Source organism: Palaemon carinicauda, chromosome 44, assembly GCF_036898095.1.
Source record: "Palaemon carinicauda isolate YSFRI2023 chromosome 44, ASM3689809v2, whole genome shotgun sequence".
Taxonomy (NCBI): Eukaryota; Metazoa; Arthropoda; class Malacostraca; order Decapoda; family Palaemonidae; genus Palaemon; species Palaemon carinicauda.
In genome coordinates, this window is record NC_090768.1 from 43,283,211 (window position 1) to 43,309,681 (window position 26,471).

The 26,471-nt window shown below is 33.7% G+C and overlaps 1 protein-coding gene across 2 annotated transcripts in view; it reads right to left on the reverse strand.

The window, feature by feature from the left end:
• Positions 1-559: 559 nt before the first annotated feature.
• The window catches only part of LOC137634513 (uncharacterized), a 233,168-nt gene continuing 207,256 nt past the window's right edge, over positions 560-26,471 (reverse strand). For both annotated transcript variants that reach the window (XM_068366955.1, XM_068366954.1), the window contains exons 4-8: positions 20,440-20,658; positions 17,559-17,673; positions 16,661-16,926; positions 3,331-3,448; positions 560-1,414 (exon numbers count right to left, since the gene is read on the reverse strand). In XM_068366955.1, the coding sequence (XP_068223056.1) occupies positions 1,256-1,414; positions 3,331-3,448; positions 16,661-16,926; positions 17,559-17,673; positions 20,440-20,630 (849 nt within the window). In that variant the 5' untranslated portion in view covers positions 20,631-20,658 and the 3' untranslated portion in view covers positions 560-1,255. The remainder of the gene's footprint in view (positions 1,415-3,330; positions 3,449-16,660; positions 16,927-17,558; positions 17,674-20,439; positions 20,659-26,471) is intronic.

The following is a 26,471-nucleotide window of genomic DNA, read 5'->3' on the forward strand; positions in this document are numbered from 1 at the left end:
CTGAATGCCCAATCACCAAGTTTTAAGGCGTCCTCTATTGAGAGCTAGACAAACATTGCTAGTGGTCCGTTTTCTATCGGATTCTTCAAATCTAACGTGAAATTAAATTGCAGATTCTTTATTCAATTTATTGGTATTTACCAACATGCGAGAATCGGTAACAAATATTAGCATGTAATACTGTCAATAACGGTGATTGGAAGGTCTATAGACCTTGGGTGATTGAATTGAATTGAAAAATACACGTAGTAGCATATAAATGTAAATTTATCTGAAATAAAATTCCAGATACAGTACATAAAATAGAATTTGAAATTTTTAGTCAAAGTAAATCAAGAAAGCAAATTTCACAGTATAGTGGTATGTTGCTTTTTTATACTTCAACAATGGGTGCAAGTTCTTTTAAGAACAATATTAATATTACCTACTTTTGGTATGAGGGTTTTAGAGTAATGCAAAAATATTCTTTTGCACCTGTAGTACATGACTGATGCTATAAATCGCCCAAACTGTACACTACTATGCAGCTTGGGTTGAAGGTTAATAAAAAAAATGGAGAAACGGTCCAAAACCTTTATTTATAACAAACACTTCAACATTATAAATAAGATCTTCTAGGACAAGCAACCGAAAGGAAGTTTGAAGAATAAGGCGGTCTTTGTTCCAATGTCATTCTGAAATGTATTGTTACATAACTAATAAACAAACCTGAGTTATATATTATTACCTGGATTTCGTGTCTAGGTGCAGCAAGCGAACTTATTTCCAACTTAAAAAATTCTTACCAACAGAAAATAAAGCAAGTTACTCTATAACAACATCTATTTCTTTTTATAAATCAATACACGATTCAGTACATGATTAATGCTTACCGTATACTTAAAACATACCCAAACGCACATGGAATATACACAAGATCAGTTACAACACTGCAAGCAGAGAGTACATTAGATAACAATGGTGTGATTTGTTATAAGGCAGTGGTTTCCTTAGAATACATTATACGTCTTGTAGTGTTTTTTGTATTTATTATACAATATAGGTTAATGCACTTGTAGGATTCAAGTGTAAGTTTCATAATATACAAAGTTCAACTTACTTTTATAGTCAAAGTCATTTTATTACAACTCTTTTTTTAGTGTAAAACTATACTGTTATACAAATACAGTAAAACGCTAGTTATGTCAACAACTGTTCATTTGTTCTAGTCATTTGAACTTGAGAAGCAAAAAAGTATTGCAAAACAGAGATGTTATCAAGAGAATTTCTTAGGCTCCGAAGATCTCAAGTTGAGCTTCCCGATGTTGATTTTCTGATTGGAGAGCTGCCTGGAATTAGTTATGACTTTCCGTCGTGTAAAGCTCTTCACTGTGAACCAGACGACGCTTTCACACACACATGTTAGAACAGCATCCTGTGAGGAGAGAAAAGTTAGTTTTTTAGCATATAAAGGCCTGGATTTTAGAATATCTTACAAGAAATCTTAGAAGCTTTCTTCAAAGATGGTTTAAATCTGGCAAAAAAAAAAAAAAAAAAAAAAAAAAACTGACACCTTTTATATTTTTTCCAGTTTATAAAGATCTAGGTTTATAATATCTTGAAAGATGGTTGAAATCTAGCAAAAATAACTAACAATATCTTTTATATTTCTATCTATAGTATATAAAGACCTAGATTTTAAGATATCTTGGAAGAAATTTGAGAAGCTTTCTTGAGAGATGGTTTAAATCTGGAAGAAATAAACTGACAATATCTTTATATTTTAATCTATAGTATGTAAAGACCTAGATTTCAAGATATCTTATAAGAAATTTAAGAAGTTTTTTGAAAGATGGTTTAAATCTATCAAAAATAAACTGACAATATCTGTTACCTTTTTATCTAAGTATATAAAGATCTAAATTTAGAGTATCTTAGAAGAAATTTTAGAAGCTTTCTTGAAAGATGGTTTAAATCTGGCAAAAGTAAACTGACTATACGCCTCTTTATCGTAAGGCAGTGTCACTGAAATATAGATGCATAGAGAATTCTCTAAAATAGAATCGTCTGAAATCTAAATATTATCTTATCGATAATGAGAACAATAAATTTCTTTTAAAAACTACCACAGACCCACATTTGAATATATCTAAAGAAAAAAAGTAATTTCACAATCAATTAAAAACATGACAGCATATAATTCAACGCAAACACAGTTAGGATCAACAAGCAAGGAACCTTGCCGGAAATTCAAATGAACAAACAGAAAGTAGCTTATGGGTATGTGTATGCATGCACCATTAAAAAAGGAGAAAATTATAATATAATGAGCATAAATTATCTTTTCTAAAAGTTCCTTTTTCAATACACTAGATTATCAAGTAAGGTTAATTCCGCAAAAAGCCATATACTATCCGTACTTCCCTGGTGGTTGGCTACTTCATATCAAGTAGGTCTTTGTCAATACGATTTTTGCTGAAGTGTGAGAGAAAATAACAAGATTAATATGAGACATTATCCAAACGTCAATGTCCGTTTAATTTCCCTTTCAAATTCATGCGGTCACTGTTCTAAACTGTGTCCTTTATCCATGATTGACTGGATTTTTGCAGTAGTTGTGTTTAAAAATAGGTTATGGATCGCTGGAATTTCGAACAGAATTATCCGAATTGACTGTTAGTTCAATTTCCTGCCCATGAATGCTGCGAATATCAACATATGATTCAGCCTTCTTATACCCTCGTACATCTAAGGACGAATAAGAACTTTTACCTATCCATTACTTTAAAAGCAATGTGCAGATCAGTTTATTATTTCCGGGATAACCTTCAATTTTCCCATTTCTTCATGGAATTCCTCTAATTACTTCTGTTTAGGCCTTTGATACCTTTCAGCAGTAATAACTAGTCCATTCATTCTCATTGAATAATATTGTTTATTCGGTTATTTATATATCAATGTCCTTAAATCACGTATGTGGCCCCAACTAATATCAGCTACTATCCATATATACCTTAACAGCCTTTAAATGTTGGTAGACTATTCAAAACATGAAGTAGTGAAGGAATATTATATCTGTTCGCTGGCACTGAGAACTATTGCCAGTCAATTCAATCCCAAAACATATCTCACCTATACTTACATTATTAAAAACATAGATTTTTAAACAGGGAAACAACGCCCCTCTGAACTACACAACTATTGAGATAATTTTCCAAAATAAAATTAACTTAGAGAGAAAAAAAAGGTTTGTGAAATCAAGATATAAAAACCACATAAAAATGTATGTGTACAAATTAAAAAAAAAAAAAAAAAAGACTAAAATCCATCAAAGACACAATAGAAAATAACCTGCACTAATATCTCTGTAGCCCTCGGCTCGAGGTCCGTTCTGCCTGGAGCCATATGAGGTAATAAGTACATCACTTCACCTGTGTACCCAGCAGCAACTGCCATCCCATCACCGCTCCTGCAATAAAAGACATTAGTGGTGACATTTAGCAATACCTAAAAGGACTTGAAATTTCAATTGATGAAAAGGGTTGGAAGCGAAGTATGGCGGGGTGGAAAAATCATCAATAGCCTGGGTTATAAATACCTATATGTATGCATACATGCTAACATATGAGTAAAAACAGATTAACATATTCTAAAGTATGAGATCAAATGTTGTGAACTATATCAAACTTATAATAATCTCAAAGAAAAAAAGAATAATGATTTAGCCCACTTGCAGAACTACAGTATACAAATCTCTTTTAAATAAATAAACACATAACTATTGACAACTAATGCTTACCGGCAATGATCAACGTTTTATTCCACTATGTTTTGAAACCCAGTTCTGATATTTATACATTTTGTTTATACGTTCAGTTGTATCACACTTGAATGGGGGGGGGGGGATTGTTACTGGGCAAACCAAGATACTTTACTTCATTCAAATCTTGGCTTAAAGTTGCATGGCAACCTTTCCATGTATACAGTCTTTGGTTAAAATGGACCACAAAAATTTTGAGTTACAGATTCTCTAGTCTTTGCCCTTATCCTAAGTGGAACTTTGGCTGTGGTTTCCAAAATTCTGCTAAGAAAACTAAAACATCCAAGCCTGTCTTAAAATGGTATGCCGAAATTATTCTGAATGACAGGCAATTCTGCAAATCAGAGGAAGTTTTCCAGAAATTTGAGGAGTTGGGTACTGAGGAAATTTTCACAAATCCACTGCATCAAGTCAATGTTACACTGCTATACACTATACGCAAGATCATGAAATCAACAACGACTCCTACGTGACGAGAATAATTTACGAGTTGAATCCATATTTTCTTACTTTTATCGACTACCAACAAGCTAGATGATTCTGGGCATAACATGCAGAGAGAGAGAGAGAGAGAGAGAGAGAGAGAGAGAGAGAGAGAGAGAGAGAGAGAGAGAGAGAGAGAGAGAGAGAAAATTGAAACCAGCATTAACCTTTCCAAGCGAGTTGAAAAGTTTTTTTTTTTTTAATCGTATGAAAAAAGTTGAAAATTTTTACCATTCATTTATGGGAAAAAATATAAACCACAAATCATACGTTAATCTAACTGCGAACTAAGGGAATAAGCAAATTATTCACCATCTAAACTTACAGAATCATTGCCATTTATAGCAGACTCAAAACCATCGCAAACTTCTCAAGTGGCTTATGTCTCTAAAATAGCAGTCAAATTTCTAGAAAAAAAAAAAAAAACCCGACGTTATGTAACTTGAGTAAAACTTGAACAAGGACCCCACCAAGAAGTTTACCAGATGCTGCATAATACCGTTTTCATATTTCATTTCAAATGCAGCTACGTTGGTACTGGGCATCTAATTTTCAGTTGAATTTTACTATTTCCCCTCAAAATAAAGATTCTTGTTTCAAGTTGCTCAAGTCTACCAATACTACGCTTTAGAGTAGTCACTTCGCGAAGAGTTTGCTTAATTTTTTCAGCTAACATTCCGCAGTGTTTGGCAATATGTAGGATGTAGTTACAGTTTACACATAATTGCCTTCGCCAAAGTCTGTATGCATTCACTCCTGTCTGTGTTAGTTTACCTACTTATTTGTTTGTTTGTTCATGAGGAACTTTGCACAAACAATACTCTACCGATTTTGACCAAACTTGGTAGTCATGGTGGGTATAATAAAAGGCTGAATCTGTAACATTTTGGATAAAGTACGTCAAAGTACAAGTACGCAGCAGTACTTTGAAAATAATCATGATACGCAAATGGCATTTTTTTGCTTATGAACAATATTACGCAAAAACTACCGAACCAATTTCAACGAAACTTGAAGGACTGTGGGGTATGGCCCGAGGAAAAACCCATTAGATTTTGAAATAAACCGAAGTACAAGTACGTAGTGGAGTTGAGAGCAAACTAAGACTGCTTAGCGTGGCGAAAGCATGCTCGCTAGAACTTCAAAAGTTCAGAGTTGCAGCAAATGTTTTTATGTTGGACAGGCTGACATAAGTCTTTTTACAGTTTATATATGAATTATCTGTCTTGGTGTTGTTACTGTTTTTAATATATTTTATTTTAATCGTTCATTATTTCTCATATCGTTTATTTCCTTATCTTCTTTCCTCACTGGGCTATTTTTCCCTCTTGGAGCCCTTGGGCATATAGCCTCTTGCTTTTCCAACACCATAAGGAAACCTCACAGACACAATAATGAAAAAAAAAAAAAAAAAAACATTTAACCATCAACGTCTTAAAAACACCAATGGTCTACATTTAATCACCTTGAAAGCTTGATTCATCTGAGGAAATGATTAGGTACAAATCTCGAAGAACAATAATTATTGTTATATAATTCCCACGACAATAAATCGGTTTATTATTATTACTATTATTAATTGCTAAGCTACAACTCTAGTTGGAAAAGCAGAATGCTATAAGCCCAGGGGCTCCAACAGTGAAAATAGCCCAGTGAGGAAAGGAAACAAGGTTTCCCTAAAAGAGTCGGCACTTAGTCACGTTTGTTCGAAAATAAATGTTCAAGTACCGTCACTCATTACCCAACAGACAAAACAAGTTATGGCACAAATAACCACAATGGAGTAATAAATTTCTCTCTCTCTCTCTCTCTCTCTCCTCTCTCTCTCTCTCTCTCTCTCTCTCTCTCTCTCTCTCTCTCTCTCTCCTGACCATATATTTACTTATTTACAGGTCATTAAAATATCAATTTGTTACTCTTCGGTCGTTTTAAATCTCACCCGTAAATAGAACAGTTGACAGTTTAATCAATCCTCTCTCTCTCTCTCTCTCTCTCTCTCTCTCTCTCTCTCTCTCTCTCTCTCTCTCTCTCTCTCTCTACTGACCATATATTTACTTATTTACAGGCCATTAAAACATAAATTTGTTACTCTTTGGTCGTTTTAAATCTCACCCATAAATAGAAGAACAGTTGACAATTTAATCAATCCTTTTTTTTTCTCTCTCTCTCTCTCTCTCTCTCTCTCTCTCTCTCTCTCTCTCTCTCTCTCTCTCTCTCTCTCTCTCTCTCTCTCTCTCTCCATTTACAAAATAACAGCATCATGAAATTCTCAATAAATACATCCTGACCATATATTTACAACCCATTCAAATATTAATTTGCTACTATTCGTTAATGTTTTAAATCTCACCCATTAATGAAAGGACAGTTGACAATTTAATTAATCCTCACTGTTCTCTATACCAACACTACTTTACATCAACATTGTGATAAAAGTGTGTATGTATATTTACTTTCCCCACAGGGCTATTTTTTCCTGTTTTAGACCTTGGGCTTATAGCATCATGCTTTTCCAATTAGGGTTGTAGCTTGGCTAATAATAATAATAATAATAATAATAATAATAATAATAATAATAAAAATAATAATAATAATAATAATAATATCTACAAAAGAAATGTCCCTCAAGGTCATACATTGTAACCTTAATAATTTATATAACAGGTTAAACACAATCAAGTAACACTTCTTTGGCATTTTTTTCTATAAAAATAAAAAAAAATACTTTGAGACACAGTAAATAATTGATTTTGGTGATACAATGACTCCCTAAATAGAAAAAAACTGGGAATTTTGTATTTTCCGAAACAAGCAGTGCAGGTAATCGGAAGCTCCCAACCAATCACGATGAAATGCAAATCCGAACCAAACTTCGTGTAAACAAGATTTTTTAATAAGGGTTCATTATGCAGCCGATTTGCATTAATCCCGAAAGGCTTTGCACAACAAAGAGGAAATAAAGTCGATCAATATATGGAGGCCGAGTACGCGCGCAGAAAAAACACATGGCTGGAAGTGCAGGGTACGCTTGCAATTGCCAAACATATCCACTCGTTGCAATTTCGTGGTGGGTATGTTCATGGAAGTGTCTTGATTCTCCAATACTTTGCTTTGTAGTAGTAGTAGTAGTAGTAGTAGTAGTAGTAGTAGTAGTAGTAGTAGTAGTAAAAAAAAATGAAAGAAAGAAAAAAAAACGGATATTTCTCATAATTCCCAATGCAAATTTTGATTGAAGATACATTTATATCCAACAAATACAGTCTCATTTTGTTTAGCTTCCGATTCAGAGGGACCCACGAGACATCATACTATACAGGAGTTAATAAGTGGTCACATTTAGTATAATAAAGGGATGTTTACAGGAAATCATCACAAATATCCCAAGAAAGAAAAAATCATTATCGCTTCTAATAAATGACGGATGTTTATCATTTCATCAACATTTAATATACACATTATGAAAAAAATACTTTCAAATAAAGATAAAAAAAATTTGTCTCTTAAAAGTTTGTGGAAAAAACTGCCATTATCATTTATAAATCCTTATTTTACGTCAAGTAAACACAACATAGTAGTCGTAGACGACGGGGAGTCACCGGAAATGAAGATAGGCAGAATTGTTATTTCTAAGCGGTTTGTGAGTGCCTATCCGAGTTACTTATAGTAGACAGTAGTATCTCATACAAAATACCATCTGATCTGTATACCATAAGGAAAGTAACCATCAATAAATATGCAAAATGGGTGGTAGGTGCCTTATCAGATCAATAATAGTTCATCATGTTGTGGTATTTGTAACGATATGAAAAACTCTCATGAGTTGTAGCACGGAAAATAATTTTAATTTTTATACGCTAACTGTTACAGTGTTCTGATAAAGAATATTGTTTAAGGTTTAAAGGTCGCTCATAAATAGCAGAGGAAAGGTAGACCAGGTAAGGCCTGGCTGCTGAAGACTCAGCAGGCAGACCTTGCAGGCTCCACAAAACCTTCCATCCTGAGCTCACAAGGATGTTGAGGTTGCAAATAGTACAAGAAACTATCAAGCTTGAGAGTGTTTCGAACCCTAATCCTCCAGATCGCCGAGCAAGGAAGTTTCCAGTTGACTGTAAGGTTTTTAATTATTCACACTGTTCCTAAAAGAGATCTTCCCCCGTTTACTTTGAATTTGGAAATTAGGTAAAATGAGCCGGAAGCTTATATACATGAATATACCTCGGATTGTTCTCTTTCCATTCAGATATATTTTCCTATACAAATATATAATTACGACAAAGAACAAAGATCCTTCCATGAATATTACAAGCGGATTTGCAAGGCAAAAGTATATCGACATTCACAAACGAAACCTGCGCTTCAGCACTAGCTATGAAACATACAAGCCATTCATAAAAAGAGTGATTGAAATAACCGAAGCCAAATGTACCCTAAAGAAGGTTGCAATTGTATTTGCGTTATTGGTAGGATTCCAGGTTTTAAATGGTAGTCTGGAAAGTAGAATGGGAGTCTGGGACTAATCCTTGACTAAATTAAAACGTAGCTACACAGTTTAATAATTAATATTACGTACGAAGACGAAATTTAGGCCGATAAGATTCATCCGTTTATGTTAATCCGACTCCCCCCCCCCCCCCCCCCCCCCCCAAAAAAAAAAAAAAAAAAAAAAAAAAATCGAAGGCAAGCTGATACACCACAGAATTACGTACAGCCCTGATGGAAAATATTCTGAGCAGATAATACAAGTGAACATTATTCATAAAAAGAAATTCGATCTCATTATAACTGTGCATAATACCTTATTAATAAAGATACGTGCATAAAATGGACTTTAACAAATTAAAAATGAGGTTCTTTGCTGAGTGGATGGATACGTGTGGCTGCTCCATTGAGGTGGTTTCAGATTTGACCTTCAAAAAAGGTCCACGCATTTTTCTCGTTAGATACCACAAAGACCTTCATCAATTCTTTGGAGATATTGGCGTGGGTGGGAAGAGGATAAGAGAAAATTGAGAGAGAGAGAGAGAGAGAGAGAGAGAGAGAGAGAGAGAGAGAGAGAGAGAGAGAGAGAGAGAGAGAGAGAGAGAGGTTAATAAACTACAATTACTTATGGGTTTCCACAAAAGCATATGAAATATGTAGTTTATCTAGGCAGTCTATTTATATGAAACATTCATTTATGTATTTTATCTAGTAAGTTTTTGATTAGGTTGAAAACCTTACTCACATTACAAAATTATATTTACTGTTATTACAGTTTCTATACTTTCTATACCATCTGAAAATTATTAAATCAAACCCTTACCCATTTGAATTATTGGTGATGTCAAATGCAGAGGATTTCTTTGATAGAAATAAAATTATATTGAATAAAAAAATATGCGGCCTCTTTACATAAGAACAAGCCAATTTGTAAGACGTATTCACAAAGCTATGCGTGTGTTTTCAACTAAAAAAAGACTTCGGTGTCATGCAAATGTACTCAACTTTTTTATTCGACTTAAAGATAACTCATGAATGGCAAAGCCAAACGCAATGTCCTAGAGACTGAAAATATACACATATGATCAGCGCCCAAGCCGCTCTCCATCAAGCTAGGACGGGGGGGGGGGGGGGTGTGTTTATGAGCAGGCAATGGCTACCGATGACTCAGCAGGTATACCTATAGGCTCCCCGTTGCTCACAAGGATGGTGAAGTTGCAGACACTACTAGAAACTATCGAACTTGAGTATGACGTGAACCCCCGTCCAACAAATTGCCTAGCAGGGACGTTTCCAATAGGCTACCACAACCGAAATTAAACAGTATGTTGCACGTGCTTCATCTGAGGCCTCTAACCAGGCCTCAACCAGATTCCACTGTTAGATATAATATAAGAAAGTGGAACAAATATATACCAGAATACCACTTTAGTACATAGTAAAGTATATAAAAGGGATAAAATGTAATAATTCAACCTTTAACACAAATATATACCAGAATATCACTTTAGTACATAGTAACGATAACTTCCAAATGACTTTTCTGAGCAGACTGAAGGAAAAGGCACTTTGCGAACGAAAGTTTTAGCATTTACTTAAAAAAAAAAAAAAAAAAAAAAAAAAAAAAAAAAACAGGTACACTCGCGCATACGATTCTATCTAATTTCTCTTCCTCTTGTTTTGTTAAAGTTTATATAGTTTATATAGGAGATATTTATTCTAATGATGTTACTCTTCTTAAAATATTTTATTTTTCACTTTTTCCTTTCCTCAGTGGGCTGTTTTCCCTGTTGGAGCCCCTGGGCTTATAGCATCTTGCTTTCCCAACTAGGGTTGTAGCTTAGCAAGTAATAATAATAATAATAATTGTTAGGTTGTTTGACTTTGAAACAACCTAGTTTAATTTTTTTTGAACTGCCCTCTTTTTCTTTGTCAAGGCGGGTGCCTTGTTTACTTATGTCACGTTGTGACTGACTATAATCAGTCAGGTTTAGGAAGCCAGATGAACCGTTTCTGGTGATGCAGTCGAGAAAGAGCAGCAGACACAGCTTTGGATTATCACCTAGTTGATGGTGACTTGTCCCCAACCTAGCCCACGAGGTCGAGATGGGTTTTGAAGAGTTATTCTTCGATGGCAGCAAAGTGGCTGTCGTATCGACACTGTCGTGGTCGTTCCCGTAGTGTTCGATGGACGTTCTCGGGGATCAGGGATTGTTTGTGGATGTTTCTATGTTGGAAGAGCCAGTGTATGGGCTCGTCTTCATTTTATTAATGAGATAATTCTCTAATTAATTTTTCATGGCTGCTGTTTATTGTGGTTTTTTTTGTTGACTATTGTTAATTGTGTTTTTTATATACTTTGAATTTCAGTAAACTGTATTTGCAATTTTAAATGTTAACTGATTTTGTGGTTACGATCATTTGTCACTGTGCTTCCCATTACCTGTACTCATTGTAATTATTGTATATAATTTATTTTTGTATAATTTTTGTATAATAAACTAGGCTAAGGTACTAGTGTGTTTTCTGTTTTACCCACCCCTTTGGTTGTTGCAGTCCATCGGTTCTTTCCAGACCCAATTCTTTTAGTATTTTAAAAGAACCTGATGAACCATTAAGGCGGTTCATAAGGCACTTAACGAACGAAAGTTTTAGCATTTACTTAAAAAAAAAAAAAAAAAAAAAAAAAAACTGGAATACTCTAGCATACGATTCTATCTAATTTCTCTTCCTCTTGTTTTGTTAAAGTTTATATAGTTTATATAGGAGATATTTATTTTAATGATGTTACTCTTCTTAAAATAGCTTATTTTTCACTTTTTCCTTTCCTCACTGGGCTATTTTCCCGGTTGGATCCCCTGGGCTTATAGCATCTTGCTTTCCCAACTAGGGTTGTAGCTTAGCTAATAATAATACTAATACTAATAATAATAATAATAATAATAATAAGGTGAGTATTTTCATGTTTAAGAATGTCTCTTTTTATTCATGTAATTTTTCCCTTTATAATACCATATGAATATTATCAGTACCGTACCAAACATTTAAAACTTTTGGGGTAACAAACCATGCTCCCCCAAAAACAGTCATTTCTGAACCGGCTCCTTGTTTCCCAATAGGCTCGCCCACTCGGTGACCAACTTACATCCGAGACTAAAGTTATATCAGGGTAGACATTCATTACTCAACCCAGATGTGACAAAAGATAGCTTTGTATATACAGTATGGCAATGCCAAGTTAAAGCCGGCCATTCTTCAGTACTATATTTCTTTAGTTTTAATTTGGGTCAAAGTTTGAATCTTTGATCCAGTGAACGTACTGGAATTCTATAGCGTTGCACAGTCCTCGCAACAATACTTGCGTAAATTCTTAAAATAGATTTGTTTCGTTTCTTTAGAACACTAGGCAAGCATGAATTGAAGGACACCTTATCCAAAGAAGTAAAGAAATGCATGTTGTAGGAAACCTGTTCTGATAATTGCGAAATATAGTCTGATTTATTCATGCTCACTGTTTGTGTGCAGAACTTTATTTACTTTAGCAGTATAATTGATACCTTATAATTGCAAACGTTAATTATAAAAATGAAATTGCTTGCAATACATAAGTACTGTTTTCCCAACTAGGGTTGTAGCTTAACAAGTAATAATAATAATAATAATAATAATAATAATAATAATAATAATAATAATAATAATGAGGATTTTCATGTTTGAGAATTAACGTTTTTTTTATTCATGTAATTTTCCCATTATATTATAACCATATAAATATTATCAGTACCGTACCAAACATTTAGAACTTTTGGGTTAACAAACCATGCTCCCCAAAAACAGTCATTTCGGAACCGGCTCCTTGTTTCCCAATAGGCTCGCCCACTCAGTGACTAACTTACAATTGAAGGACACCTTATCCAAAGAAGTAGAGAAATGCATGTTGTGGGAAACCTGTTCTGATAATTGCGATATATAGTCTGATTTATTCATGCTCACTGTTTGTGTGCAGAACTTTATTTACTTTAGCAGTATAATTGATACGTATTTACTTTGGATTTTTCCCCAGAACGTGGAATATACTTCCCACTTCATGTAGAAATATTCCACTACATAGTTAGGTTTTTCTTAATAGGCTTTTCAAAACAATCTACCTTCTTTTGAGTAAATTTATACCCCTTGCTGAAACATCGCTTTTAAATCGATAACTATTGTTTTTTCTATTACAACGCGAAATCAAGAGTGCAAAATTGCTTCATATTTTGGAAATGTTTCTTAATTAAATCCCCCCCCCCCAACAAAATTAAACCCCGATAGTTTCATCAAGACTTTCATCATACGATGACCAACATATTTAATAAAGATTTAATTATCATCGACCTAACCTATTACTCTGGGAATTATGATTTCACTGAAAAGAAGGTAATGTATTGTATGTTATGACTCCACTCCTTGTCTGTTTTGAAGAACTGATATTACTGGTAACTTGAAATGTTACAAACAGTGGTGGGTCCTGGTTATAGAAAAACTTTAGCGGGCACAGTAATAGTTTAACACAGGTATGACTAGAGGGGCACTCAGTAGAGAGCATGTACTTTGATGTACTTATCCAAAGTGTTACAGATTCATCACTGGGTCATACCTAACATGATTACCGAGTTTGGTCAAAATTGGTACAGTAGATTTGGTGTAAAGTTGCTCACAAACAAACAAATAAACGACAACAGAGGAGTATACGTACATGCCGTGCAAAAAAAAAAAAAAAAAAAAAAAAAAAAAAAAAAAACAACAACAACACGATTTTGGCGAAGGCAAGAAGGCACCGGAAAGCCTAGGAATATACACCGTCTTGCACCGTCTTGTATGTGTATCTTGAGAACAATTTCTATATATAAAAACACACAAAATCCAGCATACCTTGCTGGGAAATCTAGACATTCTCTAGACATCATCAAACTTGTATCAACTTTAAATATTGTATAATTAATGGCGAATTTTGGCCACGGCAAAATCATTGCCTTACTGACAAAGCCAGATATGTAATTATTTAGAAGATGAATTACCCTGAAATTTAAAATCTACGGCTATAAATATTACTGGGAAATTGATTTGCTGGGATACCCTATATAACTAAAAAAGTATAAAGACTCCTTTGTGCAAGTAATAAGCGAATTGGTTGTAAAAATACTCCCATATAATCCTGCTGCTTGTCGTTTTGTATGAAATATCTGAATTCTAGTGAAATATTTTTATTTTCATTTAAATTAAAATATTTCAAAACAATTCCAAGCTTTTAGTTTTAAAAAAATACGTTAATTACCTTGACATAGGTTACGCAAAATATGACGGATCTTTTGCGTATAAAGAACAAGCTTTATCATAACCAGAAGGAAAAAATATTAAATTTTCGATAGGAATTAATCAAGTCGAGTTACCCTTCTGTTTCTGGAGACGGAAAAACTGCTGTCATTTAATTACGCAAAATATGACGGATATTTTGCGTATAAAGAACAAACTTTATTATAACCAGAAGGAAAAAATATTAAATTTTCGATAGGAATTAATCAAGTTGAGTTACCCTTCTGTTTCTGGAGACGGAAAAACTGCTGTCATTTAATTACGCAAAATATGACGGATATTTTACGTATAAAGAACAAACTTTATTATAACCAGAAGGAAAAAATATTAAATTTTCGATAGGAATTAATCAAGTTGAGTTACCCTTCTGTTTCTGGAGACGGAAAAACTGCTGTCATTTAATTACGCAAAATATGACGGATATTTTACGTATAAAGAACAAACTTTATTATAACCAGAAGGAAAAAATATTAAATTTTCGATAGGAATTAATCAAGTTGAGTTACCCTTCTGTTTCTGGAGACGGAAAAACTGCTGTCATTTAATTACGCAAAATATGACGGATATTTTGCGTATAAAGAACAAACTTTATTATAACCAGAAGGAAAAAATATTAAATTTTCGATAGGAATTAATCAAGTTGAGTTACCCTTCTGTTTCTGGAGACGGAAAAACTGCTGTCATTTAATTACGCAAAATATGACGGATATTTTACGTATAAAGAACAAACTTTATTATAACCAGAAGGAAAAAATATTAAATTTTCGATAGGAATTAATCAAGTCGAGTTACCCTTCTGTTTCTGGAGACGGAAAAACTGCTGTCATTTAATTAAAACGCTGAATATACCTGTATTTACATAAGGAATGGCGTGGACAGAAGCTGAATTTTTGTAAGGTGAAGAGGGGAGTAGGCCCTTGACCTTACGGCTTTTGATGTGAACTGTTCAAGGACCCGAGGTTATAAAAACAATCCGGTGAACACATTCTACTTTGTTGGATTTTCGTTAGAATATTTACTATCAACACAGAAAGAACTAAAAGATAAATAAAGTTGAAGGCCAAATTTGTATTGAAAATATGAAAGTGGTGTTACAATGCTGCTATTATTATTATTATTATTATTATTATTATTATTATTATTATTATTATTATTATTACTATTATTATTATTATTATTATTATTATTATTATTATTATTATTATTATTACTTGCTGAGCTACAAACCTAGTTGGAAAAGCAGGATGCTATAAGATCAAGGACTCCAACAGGGAAAATAGCCAAGTGAGGAAAGGAAATAAGGAAAAACTACAAAATTTTATGAATAGTAATAATATTAAACATAACATTTTATATAAATTATAAAAACTTGAAAATAGCAAGAGGATAAAAACTTCAAAATGACAAGAGGATAAAAACTTCAAAATGAAAAGAGGAAGAGAAATAGGATAGAATAGTGAGCATGAGTGTACCCTCAAGTAAGAGATCTCTAACCCAAGACAGTGGAAGACCATGGTACAGAGGCTATGGCGCTACCCAAGACTAGAGATCAATGGTTTGATTTTGGAGTGTCCTTCTCGTAGAAGAGCAGCTAGATATTTTATCAACTATTTGATACATTTGAAGACAAATCTGCAAGAGATAATATGGCTTGTTGAGAATGGTTTCTGGGACAAATAGTTTACCTTTCAGAGTTGTTAAACTAAAACTTCTATAATAAATTCTTTTTAGTGAGGCGCATTTGTACCGACTCACAGCGGTGTGCCCTTTTAGCTCGGAAAAGTTTCATGATCGCTGATTGGTTGGACAAGATGATTCTAACCAATCAGATTGCAGGAAACTTTTCCGAGCTAAAAGGGCACCGCTGCGAGTCGGTGCAAATGCGCCTCTTTAAAAAAAATGAAGTATAGTAGGGCAGAGACATATTTGTTTACAAAAAAATAAACTACATATTACCGAGGCGCCATATGAGTTCTATGAAAGGCATCCTCTTCCACCAAACCTCGTATCTCCATATCATCCTTCACCTTATCTCGCCATCTAATTCTCTGCCTCCCTCTCGACCCCCCCCCCCCCCTTACAGGTTCCTCCCAAGCCCTCCTCACTCCCTCCCCACCATCCATCCTCAACACATGTCCACACCATCTCAGTCGTGACAATCATATCACCTCTGTAATCTTTACTACACCTGCCATTCTTCTTATGACTTAACATCAACATGCAGTGTCAAAATAAAAGGTCAGCATATCATCTGGATATCAATAAGTCACAAAATGTATACGTGGATTTGAAATAAGAACCTTATCTTATGATGTAAATCCATTGTATACTATCGTCATATTTGCGATAAACAAATAACATTAAATCTTTGATTATTTTATAATTTAAAGGGTCTTTCTAAATTCCTTAAGTATGCTACTTTTGAATTTTAACGATTTAAATCAATACAAATTACATTATCTTTTAAACGGTAAAAAAAGCGAAAATATAATTTGATGATAAAAACAGTAATATAAAAAATAAGGGAAGAACACAAGAATTACTCACCCCTTTTCTGGCGCTTCCACCAACAACGCAGGACCAATAGCTGACGGGGGCCTCTGGGGAGCTTGTAGTCCCCGCTGAGGGCCACGCCCTCGCCATACACTGACACCGAGGTCGCAGGCCGGGTCACCCAGGTGTACTCGTTTAATGGTGCAAACTGCCCCGGGGCTGAGCTCCTCTCGCCGCCTGGCTCCTCGTCGAGCAGCTGCGGATGCTCCACCGACTCGACGCATTGGCGAACCACTCTCGTCAACGTCTTCGTCGTCCTCCTATAGAATATATATATATATATATATATATATATATATATATATATATATATATATATATATATATATATATATATATATATATATATATTTAATTCACTGAATACTTTTGTCTTTCCCCAATCACCAATATAATTTCTTACTGAAAAGAATATCAACTGGATTATATGGTAATATTTCTTGATTTATAAGGCCGGGGTCAGGATGCCAGAAAACCTCAAATCATTCAATCAATTATAAGGCGGTGGGACTTTGTTAAAGGGTAAAAATTGGACGGAAATAATGTTAACGTTGCAAAGAAGGCAAAAATTGGAGGAAAATAATGTTAACGTTGCTAAGAAGGCGAAAATTGGAAGGAAATAATATCAACGTTGCTAAGACGGCGAAAATTAAGAGACTATAGTTAGACAATGCAATGAACTTATATAATTCTACAGTACATGGTGTAAGTAATATCACCGGCCGAATATATGCCTCATCCAATAAGATTAACATACGAACTAGGGATAATCAATGAATCGAGAATAGTTATAGATAGTTTTCTATTATTGTAGCCAAGATATATGTCTACTGTAGGTTTTAGATGCTACCCAATGATTAATCTACAAAAGGATAAAAATTCTGTGTCTAACCGGAGGAGTTTCCAGAAGAGGCGTCAGCTTTTCCCTAGTGGTGAAGACAGGTTTGGTTAGACCCCCTCTGCTGGCGGGGCTGAAGAAGTACAGCGATCGGCCACACACCTTTGTTCTAGAAAAAAAAAATACATCTATATATATAAAAAAACTTATGTAAAGTGAAATGTTCTTATATGGCAAAGGAAATTTTTCTTCGTCTCGTTTTGTCGAATACAATGCTTATTTGGTAAAACCATTGCAGATATAATTGTGATTGGAAAAATAACTGAAACTGCTTTCTACATATTAAAAAAAAATTGGGAGAATTACAAAAAAATTAAATATTGAGACTCGTAGATAGATGCCACTGCCACATTTTAGGGCATATTTCACTAAATTAATAATAGCCGATTTATAAAAAAAAAATTATAAGATAGAAGATGAAAATAACCAAGTCACACACTTCAAAGAAAATGTAATAATTTTGACAATATCAAAAAAACGAAATGTGGGTAAAAAGACAAATAACAGCAAATCAAATACACAAGATATGGATATATAGCAAAATTACTTTTATCAATATTAAGGTGTACCGATAACATATCAAAATAATTCAGGGGACATAAATGATGAACAGTCTTGACCATCAGAGGTTTGAAGCTATTATTGATTTGGATGCTTCACTTGTCTTTCACATCTCGAGTTTCATCATCATTTCAGCCTTCAAAAGTCCTTTGTTGCATGTAGGCCTTCCCCAGGTTCCTCCACAGACTTCCATCCCAAGCTATTCTGTGCCATCTCAAGTTTACATTAGAAATATTATCTCTAGTAGCTTTTGGCTTTCAGAGTTTATGTTTGGTTTTTATTGTATGAAATGAATAATATAAAGAGCACAATTATTCTTTAATGTATGAAGGATATAAAACCGTAAAAGATAAGGTCCAAAATTTTAACTTTGCTTAAACTCATTTCAGCTTATCTTCAGCATTGCTGAGCATATTTACAACGACACCATTGTACACAGAATAACCAGTGAAGCAAGTTCATTTTACTCTCTATGAAGAGAAAGTATACATGAACTTATCTGAAACTTTCACATTTTTTTTTCAGTTTAACTAATATGGTGTATTATTTAATGTTGCTACTTTTCTTAAAATATTTTATTTTAATTTACCATTACTTCTCTTGTGGTTTATTTCTTTCCATGTTACCTTTCCTCACTGAGCTATTTTTTCCTCTCGAAGAGACCTTGGGCTTATAGCATCCTAATTTTCTAATTAGGGTTGCACCTTAGCTTGTAATAATAATAATAATAATAATAATAATAATAATAATAATAATAATAATCACGCAATAAAATGAATGTCCGAATATCTCCGCGCTGAAACCCTGAGATATAACAAGCTAAAACCTTCGATAACTTATAGCATAACAAACTAAAGCCTAATATAAAGATATTCAATTTTTCTGAGATATACACTTCACAAAATCCAATCATAGACTATGAAGATATAAAATTATCAATGCCTTACTTTAAAATGGGAAAAATAAATCATATTGTAATTTCAATAACACTTGGGTTTGATACAGACATGGATATACCTCTAATACACTGAGATAAAAAATAATTTTACTGTAAAGCTTTATAAAAAATATATACGTTCTATTCGTAAGGATGATACGATATAGAATGGTGATTATTTCAGAAAAAAAAGAATGTACACCATGGTAAAATATTACAGCAACAACAGAGGGTTAGAGTTCTCTCGCTTGAGGGTACACTCGGGCACGCTGTTCTGTCTTGTTTCTCTTTCTCTTGTTTTGTTTAAGTTTTTATAATTTATATTGGCGATATTTATTTTAATGTTGTTATTCTTCTTAAATTTGTATTTTCCCTTGTTTCCTTTCCTCTCTGGGCTATTTTCCCTGTTGGAGCTCCTGGGCTTATAGCATTCTGCTTTTCCAACTAGAGTTGTAGCTTAGCAAGTAATAATAATAATAATAATAATAATAATAATAATAATAATAATAATAAGACTGTACGAAATGTATAGTTGATAAAGGATTATCGTAATTTCCCTAACATTTTTATATGTGAATAATACCGTTTACTGTCAGAATGGGTGTATAATTATACGATGATAGCTCTAAATTCTATCTTTCTATGACCACAACAAAATCTATAATCATAGGGAATCAATATTTGTATAAACTATTACTCTTGCACTTAACTAAATTCTTTTTTCACCCAAACAAATACCTTGAAAATAGTAAGTTGTAGTGTTTTACAGATTCATACAAAGCTAGAAGCTAAGAAAAAAAATAACAGAGCTCCATCGTTCTGTAAGATAATGTTAACTAATCCCCTTATTATAAAAATCTCGTTACTTTTTTCTGATGATATCAGTGAAATAATTAAGCAATTGCCATTTAAATTAATTCTACTGCTCTGATGGTGCACTTTTCAATATTATATTCTATTCTGAAAACTCTCTCTCTCTCTCTCTCTCTCTCTCTCTCTCTCTCTCTCTCTCTCTCTCTCTCCCATGATGAAATTACAATACAGCAATAAATCATGGAACGCTGCCTAATCAAAATGCACAAATATCAGCCCAAAATTATGCATATTCGATAATTATTAATAATTTGCTTTACTCAAAAGACAGGAATATAAAAAAAAAATATCATGAAGGACACAGTAAAAGAAGTTGATAAAGGCGGTTCTCTTACTTGTGACTGATCATGGAACAGCTGCCTAAATGCATAAATGTTAGCTCAAAATTATGCATGTTCGATCATTAATACCTTTGGTTTACCCACCAGACAGGAATTAAAAAAAAAAAACACACACAATATTAAACAAAATAAAAGAAAATGTGATAAAAGGGGGCTCTCTTACTTGTGACTGAACACGACATGTTCAGTTGTAATGTGCCGAGGAAGGAGGCGCTCAAGAAGCTGATGATCGTAGGGGCTACTGTTAACGACGCTGGCAGGGGGTTTGACCTGATGCTTCGGGCTGTTCATGTTGTTGTTAGAGTCGTTCTTGCTGGGACTGCTGCTGTTGCTGCTGCTTCCGCTGCTGTACATGCTGAAGGTCCTTTGGTTCTAGACAGACCTGCGAAAGAAACATTTGATACAGAACTTCAAAAGAAACAATAGATGCAGACCTGCAAAAGAAACAATAGAAACAGACCTGCAAAAGAAACAATGGATACAGATCTGCAAAACAGACAATAGATACAGATCTGCAAAACAAACAATAGATACATATCTGCAAAACAAACAATAGATACAGGCTTGCAAAGGAAACAATGGATGCAGACCTGCAAAAAGAAATGATAGATACAGACCTGCAAAAGAACAATGGATACAGACCTGCAAAAGAAACAATAGATGCAGACCTGCAAAAGAAAAAAAATGATGCAGACCTGCAAAAAGAAACGATAGATACAGACCTGCAAAAGAAACAATGTACACACACCTGCAAAAGAACAATGGATACAGACCTGCAAAAGAGACAATAGATGCAGACCTGCAAAAGAAACAATAGATACGTCTTTCATTATAATGAAGGTTTGTTCCAGGTTCCGACAAATTTTGAAAGTCTCTTCAAGTTTCTGTTTCCCCGGTTCTTTCTTAAAAGGGGTCTATCGCTTCTTCTTCGATAGGCTCCACATTCCTTCCTACGCCTATCAAAAAGGAACCTTCGTAACGAAGGTGCCGATGGTAACGAGGCCACACTGTTAAATATAATGTGGCATGGCCTCCTGCTACATGGAACATCCCTTCGTCTTGTAGGGACCTCTGAAGGGTTCTGAAGGGTTACTGGCGTTTTAAGGGCTCAATAAATTGATATTTTAGTCGTTCATTTTTATTCTACTTCATGCATCATGAATAGCATAATCTTTACAAGAGTCTGCATCATTTTTACTTTCCTGCCACCGACAATCTCTTTTCCCAGCTTCGCTTTCCACAACAAAATCGTTGAGAACTACTCTAAACTATGATTCGTTATGAAAAGCTATAAAATATAGTATAACAAAATTCCTGTACATAGTGTATGAAAAATACACATTTATCACCTTCGGTTATTTGCTTACATGTAATAATTTGCAATCAATATAATATATACAGGTTTTAGACTCTGGTTTCAAAATTATGAACAACCTTTGAAATAGCTGAGCAAAAAAAAGAAAATTGTATATATATATATATATATATATATATATATATATATATATATATATATATATATATATATATGAAGCAAGGGAAGGAAGAGAAGACGATGGATTCATGAGCTAAGAAAATTTACAAATTTACGGATATAGACTGGCATAAGAAGACCCTAAACAGACGGGAGTGGAAGGACATGTCTGAGGCTTCCTCCTGCATTGGACTAGCAACAGCTGATGATGATAGTGACACACAAACACACACACACACACACACACACACACACACACACACACACACACACACATATATATATATATATATATATATATATATATATATATATATATATATATATATATATATATATATTCATACAGTATATATACAAACGTACACAACACGTGAATTCGTAAAGCAAATCCTATTACGTTAGACCTTGGTCATCACTTTGAGTAAAATGAGCGTTCTTTTAGGCAAATCGAAGCAAACCTTTTTCTGATATCGTTGGGCGTAGCAAGTCCATTCGAATCTGCAATCAGAGTAAGTAACCTTCACGTTCTCGCAAAGAGATTAGGCTTTCGTAGCCATAAAAATATATATACTCTGCCCCAGGATTGAAGGATCAGGAGGGGAAAAGTCTACGGGAATTGCGTGAAAAAATTGAGGATATATCGCTCTTGGTTGGTCTAATAATGTCAGGGATATATATATATATATATATATATATATATATATATATATATATATATATATATATATATATATATATATATATATAAATTTATATATATATATATATATATATATATAAATTATATATATATATATATATATATATATATATATATATATATATATATATATATATATATATATATATAAGCAAGTCATTTAGTATGTGGATTCTAAATCTGTGCTTTACTTTTTCATGGCTAGAGCACAAAAGTCGATTAACTACGATGTACATGACACAGCTTAGACCAGTCAAGGGACAGCAGGTTTTTCCTACTGGAAACTAGAATAAGTTTTTTCTTTCAGCTTGTGATAATTTCAAGTTTAACATGGATAAGTATGCAATTATATTCTTGAACTTATGCAGCGAAGTTGTTTATACACACAGACACACACGCACACACACACATATATATATATATATATATATATATATATATATATATATATATATATATATACAGTATATAAATATATCTATCTATCTATCTATCTATCTATCTATCTATCTATATATATATATATATATATATATATATATATATTTACACACACACATATATATATATATATATATATATATATATATATATATATATATTTACACACACACACATATATATATATATATATATATATATATATATATATATATATATATATATATATATATATATATATATATTAATGTGTGTGTGAGTACCGCTGGATTTTTGAATGTATGTATAGGTATGTTTCTTTAGTTTCATAGTCATCACGTTATAATACATCTACTGCTATAGAAGGTACAGCTGGCAGATTTTGAAATGCACACATATGCAGAGAGAGAGAGAGAGAGAGAGAGAGAGAGAGAGAGAGAGAGAGAGAGAGAGAGAGAGAGCACTGGATCAACGCAATCAGAAAAGGCTCCAAAGAACTCCCTCCCCAACCGGAGTTTCCCATAATGTCGCGAAGTAGCAAAACGCCACGATTTCCCCACCTCGGTAATCCCCATCCCTGACCACTCACTCGTCAGGGGACGAAGTTGACATATGACGACACCCGATGACTTCGACGTAATCAATGAGGGAAGCCTACCGAAAGGCGTCTTCAAAGGAGGGAGAGAGTCTAATCCTAAATCCCCCTCTAAGAGGCGATTTAATTAAGACTTCTTCCCCATCAGAGGCTCCATCGAAGCCCATATAATCAAACAGTTGGTTCTTTACTATTTGTCTATAACGTTATTGATACACACATTGTATTTTCCGTCATAAAATATGGAAGAGACATATTCTATGTCTTGAATAAAAGTTGAAATAAACACGTCTTTGAAATCATTTGACCAAACCTCGCATTTTAATGATTAATTTTCACCGCAGTCAAACGTAACTTTACCAGCGGTAAGATGTTGAAAAGAGATTTTGAAAAGAGAGCAAAATGTCCCACCAGGTGAGGATCAAAGGGAGGACTTCAAAGAGGGCCTTCGTGTTTGCACGACCTTGATATTTCCAGACACCTGTAATACAATACTTTTCATTTCTATGTTTCGACAAATTGTAATTCGATATCACAATATTTGATTAAATGAGAGAGCTAAATCATTTGAAGATGGACTACATATTTCAGACTATGTTGGTTTCCCTTTTAGTATTTCCTTATATTCACGGATGAGATGAGTTAGACAAGAGGACTCCTGTCAAAACAGGCTACCTTTCATCCGAATACGAATAAAATGCAATGTATGAAACGATTGCATTGAATGTTTTAGCCTTAATTACAGGGTTTACTTTATAGGCCACCACAACCCTATTATTATTCTTATTATTATTACTTGATAGGCTACAACCCTAGTTGGAGAGGCCCCAATAGGGAAAATAGCTGTGAGGAAAGGAAATAAGGAAAAACTGCAAGAGAAGTTTAAGAAAAATAATTACATTAAAATAAATCTAAAGATGAAATAAACTGACACTACAGTTTTGTATTAGATAATTTGTGCACCAGAACCGTGAAAGAATAGTACGGAGACTTGCAACGTATCAAAGAAAACTATCACGAAAATGTTGCATAAAGTTATATTCTGAAGCAGATTAATAAAGCGATAAAAATAAGGCAATGGTCATAATAGCAGATTTTATTACAAGGATATTGTTGAGAATGCACTTAAGATTTTTAAGTACTGACCCACAATTACTTAAGGTGCAATTGGGAATATATGTTAATTGCAAAATTTACTCATGCAAATATATTACGATATTTATACAATATTGTAAAAATTTTAAATGTATATTTCTAAATAAAAGAAAAAAATACACAGATTGCATAAAATATATTTCTTGTGGCCTCTGCATGCACTGACCTGGACATGCAAAACACAAAGTGAAAGATTCCGCCAAAGAATCAAGCAAACACATCTTCTTTAGAAGTCTTGCATGCACAGGACCTAGAAGTCACAGGTCAACGCCTGTTGAATAATCCGAGCAAGATACATTCCGTCTCTCAAAGACGAGAACTGAAATTATTATTACTATTATTAATTGCTAAGCAACAACCCTAGCTGGAAAAGCAGGATGCTACAAGCCCAGGGGCTCCAACAGGGAAAATAGCCCAGTGAGAAAAGGAAACAAGGAAAAATAAAATATCTTAAGAACAGCAATAACGCTAAAATCAATATTTCCTATGTAAACTATAAAAACTTTAACAAGAGGAAGAGAAATAAGATAGAATAGTGTGCCCGAGAGTACCCTCAAGCAAGAGAACTCTAACCCAAGACAGTGGAAGACCATGGCATAGAGGCTATGGCACTACCCAAGACTAGAGAACAATGGTTTGATATTGGAGTGTCCTTCTCCTAGAGGAGCTGCTTACCATCATAATCATGGACAACACGTCTGGTTTACTTGGAGGAAAATCATAAAAATATGAATGCATGAATAGCAAAATATGAATGCAAAATCTGAGATAATTATTTGACCAGATAGTTCTCTTGCTTGATGGTACACTCAGGTACATCATTCTATCAGTTTCCTTATTTCCTTTCCTCACTGGGCTATTTATCCTGTTGGAACCCTTGGGCTTATAGCATGCTGCTTTTCCAACTTGGGTTGTAACTTAGCTAATAATAGTAATAACTAGAGAGGCACTCAGTAGAATGCAGACCTCCACCGCAGTAGCTTATTTCTGGACCTTTAGCTCGATCTTGACCTTGACCTTTGACCTTGACATGTATTGGCGTGGATTTTCAAACACTCAAATATGAACCAAGTTTGAAGTCTCTGTGACAGCGATGTCCAAACTTATGGCTGATTACGTGAATTGGACATTTTGCTTGACCGTGACCTTTACCTTCCAAAATCTATTAATTTCCAGCTTTTTACATAAAAGTTAATCCCTGCAAGTTTCATTGCTCTACGATTAAAATTGTGGCCAGGAGGCTGTTCACAAACAAACACACACACACAAACAACTTCGTTGGCGGAGGTAATAATAATGATAATAATAACAATAATAATAATAATAATAATAATAATAATAATAATAATAATAATAAACCTAGAGCAAAACTTATTACTGAATCATGTAACACGCTAATGTGATTCTTCATAACATCGTCCGAGGTTTTGCAACATCATTGGTAGGAAAGCGAAAACGAGCAATCTCTCACGGAATCTTGCAACATGGAAAGGCTGAAAAGAGAGAGGTAGATATTTTCTGCAAGGGAAGACAATAAGATATGAAATAATCCAGGTTTTAAATCATACTTAATTACATTATAGATTATGTTGCCATTTTGTTTTATATCTCGACTTTTTTATTTTTATTTGTTGTATGAAAATATAATATATCAGTTTAATGATATATGTTTTTATTTTTTACCTTTGGGAGGATTATTGCCTGAGGGATTTTTCCCTCGGGGGGATTTTTCCTTCAGGGGATTTTTTCCTTCGGGGGATATTTTCCTCGGGAGGATTTTTTCCTTGGGGGGATTTTTTCCTCGGGGGATTTTTTCCTCGGGAGGATTTTTTCCTTCGGGGGATATTT